Source organism: Notothenia rossii (genome assembly GCF_949606895.1).
Source record: "Notothenia rossii genome assembly, chromosome: 4".
Classification (NCBI taxonomy): Eukaryota; Metazoa; Chordata; class Actinopteri; order Perciformes; family Nototheniidae; genus Notothenia; species Notothenia rossii.
In genome coordinates this window covers 72,805,620-72,817,695 of record NC_136902.1, presented here as the reverse complement: position 1 = coordinate 72,817,695, position 12,076 = coordinate 72,805,620, and the positions used below count along the sequence as shown (strand labels likewise).

General features: G+C 48.5%; 1 protein-coding gene across 5 annotated transcripts in view; it reads right to left on the bottom strand.

Annotated features, from left to right (window-relative positions):
• The window catches only part of pitpnm3 (PITPNM family member 3), a 77,591-nt gene that overhangs the window by 31,289 nt on the left and 34,226 nt on the right, over window positions 1–12,076 (bottom strand). For all 5 annotated transcript variants that reach the window (XM_079679198.1, XM_079679199.1, XM_079679200.1 and 2 more), the window contains 2 exons: window positions 1,187–1,257; window positions 845–1,065 (listed from right to left, as the gene is read on the bottom strand). In XM_079679198.1, the coding sequence (XP_079535324.1) occupies window positions 845–1,065; window positions 1,187–1,257 (292 nt within the window). The remainder of the gene's footprint in view (window positions 1–844; window positions 1,066–1,186; window positions 1,258–12,076) is intronic.

Below are 12,076 nucleotides of genomic sequence, written 5' to 3'. Positions count from 1 at the left end.
TTCGTAGGTTGCGTTCCAATTGTCAGTTAACCCTAGGAAAGTTTCTAACTGAGTGAAATGACCCGAAAGTACCCAAGTAGCAACCATGATAAGAGCTGTTTGAATTCTCGAGATGATAGGAAAGGAGCTTTGGAACTTCCTTTATAACCTCCTTTAGCTTAGTAAACATTGGACCTTTCTTTACGAAATGAAAGGAGAAAATGCTGCCCCAAAAGTGTAAGTGCAGTCAGATTCTCTGAAGCCCGGTCGTCTATTCCTAAATCCTTTTGAGACTATTCCTTAACCCCGTGACGTTTCTCACAGAGGTCAAGAAATAATGAAGTGGTTAGGAAAAGAGGTTAGGTGCGTTTTGTTGTGCAATTTGACCGCAACCCTAGTCCAATTATACCTTGTGAGAATTATACACTTCCAATTATTCCTTTACTAAATGTGTGTCTATGAGGGCAACAGGTGCTTCCTTTTCCTGAAACTTTTTGGGAAATAAATGATGTGCGAACACTACCTGTCACACTTCAAATGGGATAATGTGATCCTCCTTCTACCAAGGGATTGGGTTGGGGGGGCTAAGCTACAAATAAAGCGGATAAAGTGTATTAAAGCAGCTTTAATGCTAGCTGTATAGATTACTGAAACCTTTAGAATTACACTAGAGGGATCTTCATGATTCTTTTATAATACAATGTTAACAATTATGAAAAAGACAGATCTAGGAGTGCGAGTGTGAAGCAGCTTAAGGTAAATGAAAGCCTTTAAAACCACATATCGATTTTATCCATGTGAGACGCTTGTAAACGCAGGTGTGTGAGGGGCTAATGAGACCCCCTGTCAAGCTAACAGCACTCACTTGGACACCAGGGAGAAGGCCTCGGCGCAGACAGCGGGACATGGCACCAGCTTTATCTTCACGTGTTCTGCGGCAGCCTGGAAATGTCCCCGTGTTACCTTCTCCAGCACGGAGGTCAGGGTGTCCACATCTCCAGACTTTGTGCTCGGGTCTCCACCTGCTGTGTCCAAAATGTTCCCCCCATGCACCACTAGCAGCAGCACATGCGTCTTGCATTTTCTCTGCAAAAGGGTTCAGGTAGGGTTGTAAAAACGAAAAATATAGGACGATAAAAGAAGGAGTGTTACATACAAGCAGAACTGTGGGTATTTTTATAAGGTCTGGGCTTCATAATGATCCTACCTCTATATCCTCCAATCCATCAATGCTGCTCTGAGGGGCACAGCGAGGACCTCCCAGCTGGTAGAGACCCTCTGAATTAGATGAGAATCAGGAAATGGCAGGAAGGAAGGAAGGAAGGAAAGAGGGCAGAATAAAGAGAGAGAAAAGGGGAAAAGAAAGCGTCACTGCAGGAGCCACTTCAGCCAGATGTACCAGTATCAGAATCATAAGTGGATATTGATCAGTAAATATGGTCAATATAACTAATGGTTCTTCATTTCTCTTCCTGCCTACTCCAAACTGGGTGCTGGGTCTATGTCCCCTTAGGCTTAAATGGCATAAAAATGTGATTCAGAAGTCAATACAGGGAGTAAACATAGTTGTTTCACTGCTGCGGCATCTATAGCAATCACATGCTATTGGGTTTTGGCTTCTCAGGCAGAAACAACAATGGACTTCTTTTCTAAAGACTAAGGATAAGAATGATATTTTTTCGACTAGAAGCATCTCTCGCTTCCTCTTTCTCTATGGTGCAGTATTTCATGGGTATCATGCCAAACTGATTAGCCTCTCTGGAAGCCCCTCCATACTGTGTCCTATTATTCCTGAGCTCTCTCCTGTCTCTCTTTCTATTTCTTTCTCCAGGCTCAAGTTGTTGTTTACTTGGCGTCCTCGTCTGGGGCCGACTGTCATGGGAGGATCTCACAGGCTCACACAGTGTCATCTCCCTTCTACTCCGTTTCCTAGCCCACAGCTCTGCCTCCGTCAGCCTGCTTGTCTAGAACAGCTCAGCATGCACAAGGGACTTCAGCACATTTTTGGTCACAAAGTAACAGAATATCAATGGAAGCAGGTTTTCTTTCTTTTGAAAGAGCAAGTTAGGGCACACAAATTCCACCAAATGTCGTGTAAAGTATTTAAGAGTGGAAAGTTGAAACTGTGTTGTGGGTTTTCACAGTGAGCTGAAAAACTAGTTTGAAAAGAAAGTGGGGGTTGTTATATGTTTACTGTGATTTTGAAAAACAAAGACACTGTTGGACAAGTTTTATGTTGAGCAGCAACAATTATAACAATAATTGTAGCTTAATGTGTGAAAAATAACTATATCTCAGCTTTTGTGGACACCAAACTATTTTAGCGACATCCAGCGTAAGGAGCATAATATTTAAGGATCATAAATCAGTTGTGCCTTTCACTTTAAAGTAATCGTGTTCATTAATGGCTATACTGTACATGTTCATATGTAATCACTAAATACACAAGAAACTATGAGAATTATATAATAAAGAAGACACTCTCTTAAACACTGCCAATTTGAAGATCCCTTAATCTTAATAAAACTCACTAGAACATGTTCTGTCTGCCAATCTGTATCAAACAGCTGCATTCAGCAGATTTTAGGAAAGACAGTGAGAGGAAGTGGCAGAGCTTCGCTCACCTCATCATTTGTGTGAGTAGCACACATGGGCTGCTAGTGGATCCAACGATAGATAAGAAATGTCTCTGATATTGGAGGTATCCGACACGATCTGTTGCCTAGGCTCAGTACAATAAACCAGCTTCCTGCAGTTTCAAGGCCGATAGAAAAACTATTCTAACAATCCATAAGACCATTTTTTATTTTCATTTCATGTGCTTTCCCTAAGATGCTAATTCCTGACAGTCAATTCGTGCTTTATGAAGCTTAGTGGTATTTAGCAGCTGTTTATCGGCCCCCATTCTCTTCAAATAATTGACCTTACCTAGAGAGCACCCTTTGGAAAGGCAACAATGGCGCAGTTCTCATTCATAACACTCCGTTCGATGTCTCACTATGGGATGCGCCTCAACGCATATGCACCAGAAGCATCAATCTCATTACGCCAATCCTGATTGGCTGGTGATCTTGACGCCAACGTCAGGGAATCCACCAACCCTATAAGTAGCTTGCGCCACGACGCAGGCGTCATTCAAACACCTCTTCTCGCTTCGGAGCACATCTCGAGAAAGATCAGTAGCTAGCTAGCTTAACGGTCCACAGACTGATATACGAAGCTAACCTTCGGTCGACGGGCGCTCGCCAGCTACTTTTGCTTCGCACGGGAATTTACTGTATTAACACTCCAGTTAATATCAGAATCTACCCTGCCGTTTTTTTCCAACGGATAACGGTAAGGTTTTTGGATTTTTTCCCGCAAACGGTAACACGCCTGTTGCTCGTTTGTCCTTTCTACGCCGCACCAAGGCTAGCTAAGATGGACTCTTCCCTCCCTCACACCAGAGGAGACGGAGTGTCGGAGGCTCGGCTCTGCGGCTGCGGGCTAAAGATATCGAGTACTGACTCACACCAGGTCTGCTCGTCCTGCCTCGGGCTGCAACATGCCCAGGAGGCTATCGACACCCCCGGCGCGTGCGGGCATTGTTCCCGTTTTACCGCCAAAAGCCGCCGCCGGCGGCTAGCGCGCCAAGCTAGCATGCCGGTCCGAGACCTCCCCATGCCTGTAGACTCGCCGGCCGGCGAGCAGGGCATGGTGGCGACCGCCACGGGTGCCGGGTCCCGCGCTGTGTCAAGCTGGGACTCGGTGGCGGCGACAGCCGCGGGAAGGGGGCCCCGTGCTGTGTCAAGCTGGGGCTCCCAACTGGACCTCACCATGGCCTCACCCGCGGAGGATGTCCTGGAGCTGGACTATGAGGAGGAGGAAGAAGAATACGCCTCGGAGTTTCTTCTTTCCGACTCAGACGAAGGCGAAGATGACATCTTCGTCTCGTCTGCCCAGGCTGCCAAGCCTGAGGCCATGTCTACCTCCCCGGGCGGGGACGAGCCACCGCTCCCCCGTCTCAGCATGGACCTGCAGGCCGTGTGTCAACGCGCTGCATTTAAGCTGGACATCCCCTGGCCTGAAGCGGCCAGAGAGCCCTCCAGGTCTAGATACGAGGGAAAGAACTTGCCCCAAGCCGCAAGGCTGACCAGGCAACTTCTCCCCGTATTTCCGGAGCTGCTGGATGAGGTGTCGGTCTCCTGGAGAGACCGCCCCTTCAGCAGCAAGGCCCCAATCCAGGGAGCCTCCTCTCTGGACTGTGAGGGCATGGAGAAGCTCGGGTTACTCCGCATGCCTCCTATGGAGCCGCTTGTGGCAGCCCACCTCCAACCGCGGGTGTCGGCGGCCCCGAGCAGGAACCCCACACTGCCGACAAAGGCGGACCGGTTCCAGTCCGCAATGACTGAACGGGCCTACAAAGCGGCTGCTTTGTCCGCCAGGGCGCTAAATGTCTCCTCCATGCTAACCGCGTACCAAGCGGAGCTGTGCGCGGACATGACGGTGAAGCCTGAACCGGCCGTGTGGGAGGAGATCATGGCGATCACGGATATTTGCCTCCGCGTGCAGCGCTGTGCAGTACAGGCCACAGGAAAATCGCTGGGGATGATGGTGGTGCAGGAGAGAGCCAGATGGCTGAACCTGACAAACCTCCCCGACCGGGAAAAGGAGGACGTGTTGGACATGCCAATCGTCCCTGAGGGCATATTCGGCTCAGCTCTTGCCTCCATGCAACAGCGGTGTGAGGCCAAGAAGAAGGAGGATGAAGCTCTCCAGCTTTGCCTCCCTCGGAAAGCCCAGCCGCCGCCCCCAACGGTCCTGCGACGGACCTTCCCCCAGGCTACCCCGCACTCGGCCCTGTTCAAGGTCCCGAGATGGCAGAAGCCACAGCCCGCCCCCGGTCTCCCACCGAGACGCGAGGCGCGGACGAATTGGCCGAGAAAGTCCCCGGTCCCGGCAGCAGCCACACAGGCACCGCCGACCCAGACTTTCAGTCACCAGGCGAGGAAGAAGAAGAGGGCAGCCTGACAGCCTTCCCTCCCCCCCTCGGGGAAAGGGCTGGAGGTTTCCTGTTCTCTTTCAGCCCTGGATCGTGTTCCACACGTATCCAGCACCCATGTGTTTCCGGGGGACAACCACGCTCCCGCCTTCCCGCCGCCTCGGGTGATGACTGCACGTCATCCTCCAGTTCGCGCCATGAGGGAAGCAGACTTCACAGCACTGGCAGCAGTTCCTGCCAGTCGTTCAAGTCACACAAACACACACAAGGGTCTAAAAATAAAATGTTTGCCACTGTTGCTTCCAGGCTTAAAGCCAAGGGCACAGTCGAAAATATTAAAAAGACAAATAATAATGTCAATAAACAGTCAGGCGACTGCTCCGCTTCTGAGAGTGGCTATGAACGCCTCTCTCGGAATGCGGACGGTGGCCGGGCCTGTGAACGCACCATCACCGCGCGCATGCGCAGTGTCAACCGAGGTTGTCACCCTAGAGCGCCACCGTGTTCAGACACTAGAGGGCGCCATAACACAACCAATGCGGTCACAGGGTGCAGACAACAGAGATATGGTGACATCCCCGCTCGCTCTGAGGAGCGAAAGGTGGAAAATGCTCACATGCTCTGCTTGGGTTTTCAAAACGATATCACGGGGCTACAGACTCCAATTCGCTGTCACCCCCCCTCGCTTCTCGGGCATTGTGCAATCACATGCCCGGGGAGCGTCGGCTCACATTCTAGAGCAGGAGATTCTCTCGCTACTAGAAAAGAAAGCCATATCCATCGTACCCTCCAAACGGAGTCAGAGCGGCTTCTATTCCAAATATTTCCTCGTTCCCAAACGGGGAGGGAATGGAATTCGCCCCATCCTAGATTTAAGGGCTCTGAACGGGTATCTCAGAAAATACAAATTCCGGATGCTCACTCACACATCCCTACTGCGTCTCGTGCGTCAGGACGATTGGTTCACATCAATCGACCTGAAAGACGCGTATTTTCACATCCCAGTATATTATCCACACAGGAAATATCTGAGGTTCGCTTTTCAGGGTGTCTGTTACGAGTACAGAGTGCTTCCCTTCGGTCTGTCTCTCAGCCCACGGGTGTTTGTGCGATGTACGGAGGCAGCGATAGCCCCGTTAAGACAACAGGGGATTCGCCTGGCAACCTATTTAGACGACTGGCTCCTTCTGGCACAGTCGGAGCAGGAGGCTATTATGCAGACGAATATCCTCATGAAACACCTGCTCGACCTGGGTTTTGTAATAAACACAGAAAAGAGCATGTTGTCCCCAGCCCAGTCGGTGCTCTTCCTGGGCTTACGCCTGAGCTCGGTGCCCTTCACAGCCCGCCTGTCAGCGGAGAGAGTGAGAGCCTTCAGGGCTTGCCTCGCTCGTTTCCAGCCACGCAAATATGTTCTCTTCAGATCGTGTCTGCGGTTACTGGGGCTCATGGCGTCAGCCATCCTAGTAGTACGTCTGGGCCGCTTACACATGAGGGAATTTCAGCGCTGGGTAGCTGCCCTCAGACTAAACCCCACGCGTCATGGCGCGCGGAGAGTGATGGTCACTGTGCACTGCGTAACGGCGCTACGCCACTGGCTGCACCCGACTTTCCTGGTGCGAGGCGTGCCTATGGGTGCTGTCTTATCGCGGAAGGTGGTCACCACGGACGCATGTCTGACGGGCTGGGGGGGCATATACGAAGGTCGACCTGTGAGGGGTCTCTGGAGCAGAGACCTCCAACGGTCACACATAAATTATCTGGAGCTCTTAGCGGTGTTTCTCACCCTAAGACGCTTTCTGCCTTCTCTCAGGGGACATCATGTCCTCGTGAGGACAGACAACACGACCACGATATCGTATATAAACCGCCAAGGGGGTTTGCGTTCTCTACAGTTACACAGGCTGGCACGCAAACTGATCTTATGGAGCTGCGGACGTCTCCTCTCTCTGAGAGCGACACACGTACCGGGAGTGATGAACCTCGGGGCAGATCTGCTGTCCAGAGGTGCACCACTGTACGCAGACTGGACTCTACATCCAACGATTGTGAGTCAGCTGTGGGTGCGTTACGGCCGGGCCGCGGTAGATCTGTTCGCATCAAAAGAAAATGCTCAATGTCAGCTGTTCTTTTCAATGCGCGATCTAAATGCACCGTTAGGCGTGGACGCGCTCGCGCACGTTTGGCCCCCGGTCCTTCTATACGCGTTCCCACCCCTGGCTCTAATTCCTCCAACTCTGGCCAGAGTGAGAGAACAACGCCACACACTGATCCTGATAGCTCCACACTGGCCTGCAATGTACTGGCTGGCGGAGATATATCAGCTGCTGTGCGGACAGCCATGGCAGCTCCCGCTACACAGGGACATTCTATCTCAGGCGGGGGGAATGATTTTTCACCCTCACCCGGAGCACCTGGCGCTATGGGCCTGGCCCGTGAGTGGTATAACCTGAGTACAGTGGGGCTCCCTCAGAAAGTGATAAACACTATTCAGAGTGCAAGGGCTTCCTCCACCAGGTCTCTCTATGACTGTAAGTGGAGGGTGTTTGAGGAGTGGTGTCTTCAAAAGAAACACATCTCTTTTCAATGCCCTGTCGGTGTGATTCTATCATTTCTACAGGATCTGATTGATAAACACAGAGCTTTCTCCACGATCAAAGTGTACCTGGCTGCTATTGCCGCATGCCATGTGGGCTTTGGGGGAAAGACGGCTAGTCAACATCCCTTGGTCTGCCGTTTTATGAAAGGGGCTCGCCGGCTCCTCCCCGTTTCCAGGTCATTGGTGCCCTTGTGGGACTTGACGGTGGTTTTAGATGGGCTCGCTCGAGCTCCATTTGAACCCCTGGAAGACGCTGACATGAAGCACTTGTCACTGAAGACAGTGTTGTTACTGGCTCTGGCATCTGCCAAACGAGTCAGTGATATTCACGCGCTCTCTGTGCATCCTTCGTGTACTCAGTTTGCCCCGGGGCAAACGAGAGTATTGCTGAAGCCCAACCCGGCCTTTGTGCCTAAGGTGGTTGGCTCATGCACTCCCATTGACCTTGAGGCATTTCCTTCACCGCTAGGTTCCTCTGGGGAACAGCGGCCGAATTTGCTTTGCCCGGTTCGTGCTTTGCGCACTTATATGGACAGGTCGAAAGAGTTTCGGTGCAATGACCAACTCTTTGTATCTTGGGCTAACCCTCATAAGGGCAAGCCCGTTACCAGGCAACGGCTCTCCCACTGGATTGTGGAGACGATTGCTCTGGCTTATACGAGTCAGGGTTTGCAGGCACCAACGGGCCTGCGCGCTCATTCTACTCGTGGATTGGCTACATCCTGGGCTTTGTTCAAGGGTGTTTCCATTCAAGACATTTGTGCAGCAGCGAGCTGGTCCTCGCCGCTCACTTTTGTCCGCTTTTACAGGCTAGATGTTTCTGCTCCAAGTGTGGCCCGCGCAGTGCTGGGCCCCGTATTGGGACAGGGTTCTACCTGTTAAGTTCTGTTTTTGTGTTGGTGATTTTCGAGATAAGCATGTCTGGCAATGCGGGAGTCTCAATATCCCATAGTGAGACATCGAACGGAGTGTTATGAATGAGAACTATAGGTTACTTACGTAACCCCAGTTCTCAGAGTAACATGAAGTGAGATGTCTCACCTGACGGCCCTTCTTGCTGAGGCGAAGCGAGAAGAGGTGCTTATTTTGAATGACGCCTGCGTCGTGGCGCAAGCTACTTATAGGGTTGGTGGATTCCCTGACGTTGGCGTCAAGATCACCAGCCAATCAGGATTGGCGTAATGAGATTGATGCTTCTGGTGCATATGCGTTGAGGCGCATCCCATAGTGAGACATCTCACTTCATGTTACTCTGAGAACTGGGGTTACGTAAGTAACCTATAGTTCAGCAGCCTCACGGCCATTTCCAGTGGCTCATAGCCCAGAGAGGCACACACTCACTGCAGGTATACGAAGTGCATCTATTATGTACTGCAGTCTAAAATATTTGTAAGCTTATCTATGAGAGAGAAAGAGAAAATTGGAGGGGTTGTGAAGATGAAAAGGCTCTACAGGGAAGTAGGAGAGTTGAATAAGTGTCACGATTCTCATGTTATGTCACATTTATAGTTTTGTAGGTTTGGGTGTTTTTGCTGTTTTCCATGTCATGTTTTCCTTTGGGTTATTGTCTTGTCATTAGTTTCCCTGGTGTGTCTAATTGTCTGATTATATTCACCTGGGCCCCTGTGTTTTCCCCTCCCTCCTCACCTGTGTCTTGTTGTGTGATTGAGTCTTGTGTGTATTTAAGTTCTGGGTTTTCTGTCTGTCTTGGTCGGTTCGTCTTGTTCCCTGACTAGTTCTGCGGTGAGTGTTCTGTTTTGTCATTGTACATATATATCATAGCCTTGAAATAAAGGAAGTTTCAGTTTATATCTGCATTTGGGTCCTGCTTGTTTCACAAACCGTGACAATAAGAGAGGGTGAAATTGATTTATTGATCCAAGTCTGTTAGTTTACTCTTGTATGTCACTCTGTCTGTGCAACTATGATACACAATGTAATCCCTCCATCAAACCAACGGTTGTCTCTTTTTGCAGCATGCCAAGTTTTTATTATGTGTTTCCTCTCAGGTTTTCCACCACAGCCAAAAGCCTGCATTCATCATAGGGGAAGATGGGATATTTATCTTACCAGGGAATACAAACATGAATAAATTCCCTGAAAGTTTCCTGCCTGCTGGAGTGTGAACTGACTCATTAGAGAGCTACAGTGAAGCCTTTTTAATTTTAGCTGAATTCTACAGAACATTTGTGGGAATTGATTATGAAAACCTTCTAGTACCGTACATAGTTGTGGAATGATTATCAATATAAACAATATGGCGTTAGAAATATCATATTTCCTGTAATCAGAGGGCAACCAGCTCTTTACATTATGGCATGGAGTATCTTTATGGAAATGACCTGCTGTGGTCATAAGTAGGAGCACCTCTTGACCTCTATGCCAATCATTTAATTGACATGACTGTTATGCCCCACCCTTTGGCAACTCTAGAAGCAACTTTCTCACCAACAACTGTCCACCCAACCCAAATAAATCACAGAAGAAACCTCTCAATGTCCAGATCATAAGCACTCGTTTGACAAGTCTCTGAAAATACATCACTTCACTGAGCATGTCATTTGCACTCCAGTCAAGAACATAACAAAATATGCTAAGAGAACCCAGCACTGCAACCAAGACTCCTCTTCAAGGCTCAATGTGAAGCAGCTGATGTATTAGCAACATAAAGTGCACGCTAGAAACACACAGTGTCCACGGATTTAAGGAATAGATGCAACCGATCTCCATGGATGGAAGAAAAGCAATCTATTTTTTGTAACAACAAATTGTGGAATTCTTTCCTTTTTTTGAGAAAGGTCCCCAGTCCCCAGTCACAAGTTGATTGCATGGGTTACAGAACCATAAGAGTTTCTATACGTATGATATATGTAAATAATTTACCTGGTAAGATGATAGACATTTTAAAAAGGGAGGTGAAGAGGTCATGTATCACTTGATTGGAAAGTGTGTCATGTTAAGTAGCACAAGGTTAGGGATCTCATTTGGAGGTGCGCTGCCTCCTGACTGGCTAAACATCCCCCACTGACCCCTGGCACGGTGCAGGCATGCTAACACACTCAGCCATCTGCTCACTGCTGCTGGAATCAGGGTCTGTTGTGTTGCCCTACTACGAAAAGACCCCAGGAGACGCCACCAGCTCCACTGCATGACCAACCTGCCGACACACACACATGCACACAGCACAACTCACTCATAGACATTTATACATTCAGTGAAACGCACACACAGTCTATCCCTAACAGATCCCAGCTGCGCACTGTCTACATGCTGCTGTACTGCAAGATTTCCTCCTACACACACACTCAACAAATCCTTCTAAAACAGTTTGTATCTTACGGAAAAGTAAACGTTATTGTACGTTGTCCTATACATTTCCAGCAAGACTAGTGAGCAGAGCGCCAACGTAACCCCCTGCATCTTAAATAAGTAAATGTTGACTCGGACAGAGCTCTCCACGGAGGGGAACGTTTTTGTTTTACCATCTATCCATTCAGACTTCCTCCCTGAGACGCTCTTTAAACTACACCCCCTTACTTGTTTAAAGGCAGCTATGCAAGTCCTACATATATGAATATATGAAAATAAGTGCCTTACTTTTCGTAGATGTAAGTATTGTGAATGAGAACAGCTAGACACACACAAATACAGCCGGTGTAAGTTTGGCAAGAGGCTCATTCAGTGGCTGTACCAAGGGGCATGCTGATCTTATATTCACCAAGCACCCTGGAATAAACATGTTGACAAATGTACCCTGAAATGTCATGTGAATAATTGATCAAACTGGTTGCCGCACAAAACACTTAAGCTGGAGGTAAAAAACTAAATGTGAGAAAATAAACACAGGAAGAGTAGTTAAATGATTACTGGATTATTATCAGTGAAGTCAAACACGCTAAACGGTTTTTGAAGGATTTTGGAAAAGACAATTGTTAGCGAAGTAGTTTCTAATGATATAGCCCAAGTTCACATTTGTCTAAGAGTGGTTAATGGCTTTTGAAAAACACAAGTTACTATATCCTCAGAGCTTTAATTCCTCTAAGGAAAACTGCACAAATAAATTACACTGATTGGAAATAAGAGCAGAAGTAAATTATTATGTGAAGCACTAGATGAAGGAAAGTCATTAATGCACCACATCACAGAAAGAAGTAGCTTAATGGAAAGGCACAGTAATAAGTAATAGGGGGAATTGACCTTTTTCTACCTCGCTACAATGACGTGTTGTAAGGCAATTCTGCACCACATAAACACTTATGACCACAACGCTCAATCAACATTTCTAAAGGGTTCAAGGGAAGTGTTAACCATCAGCAGTACAATAGGTGGCTTTCTGCACGTGTGTGTCCCCTTTCATTTCAAACGTCTCTTCCCCCCATCTCCCATCCAACTCCTCCAGAGCAGGCAGCAACAGAGTTGTTTGGGTGTGATTATATGCTCTCAAAGTGGGAACACAGCATTTCTTACTTTATATCTTGTCAGAACCACATACACACAGAAACGCAGACATGCACACA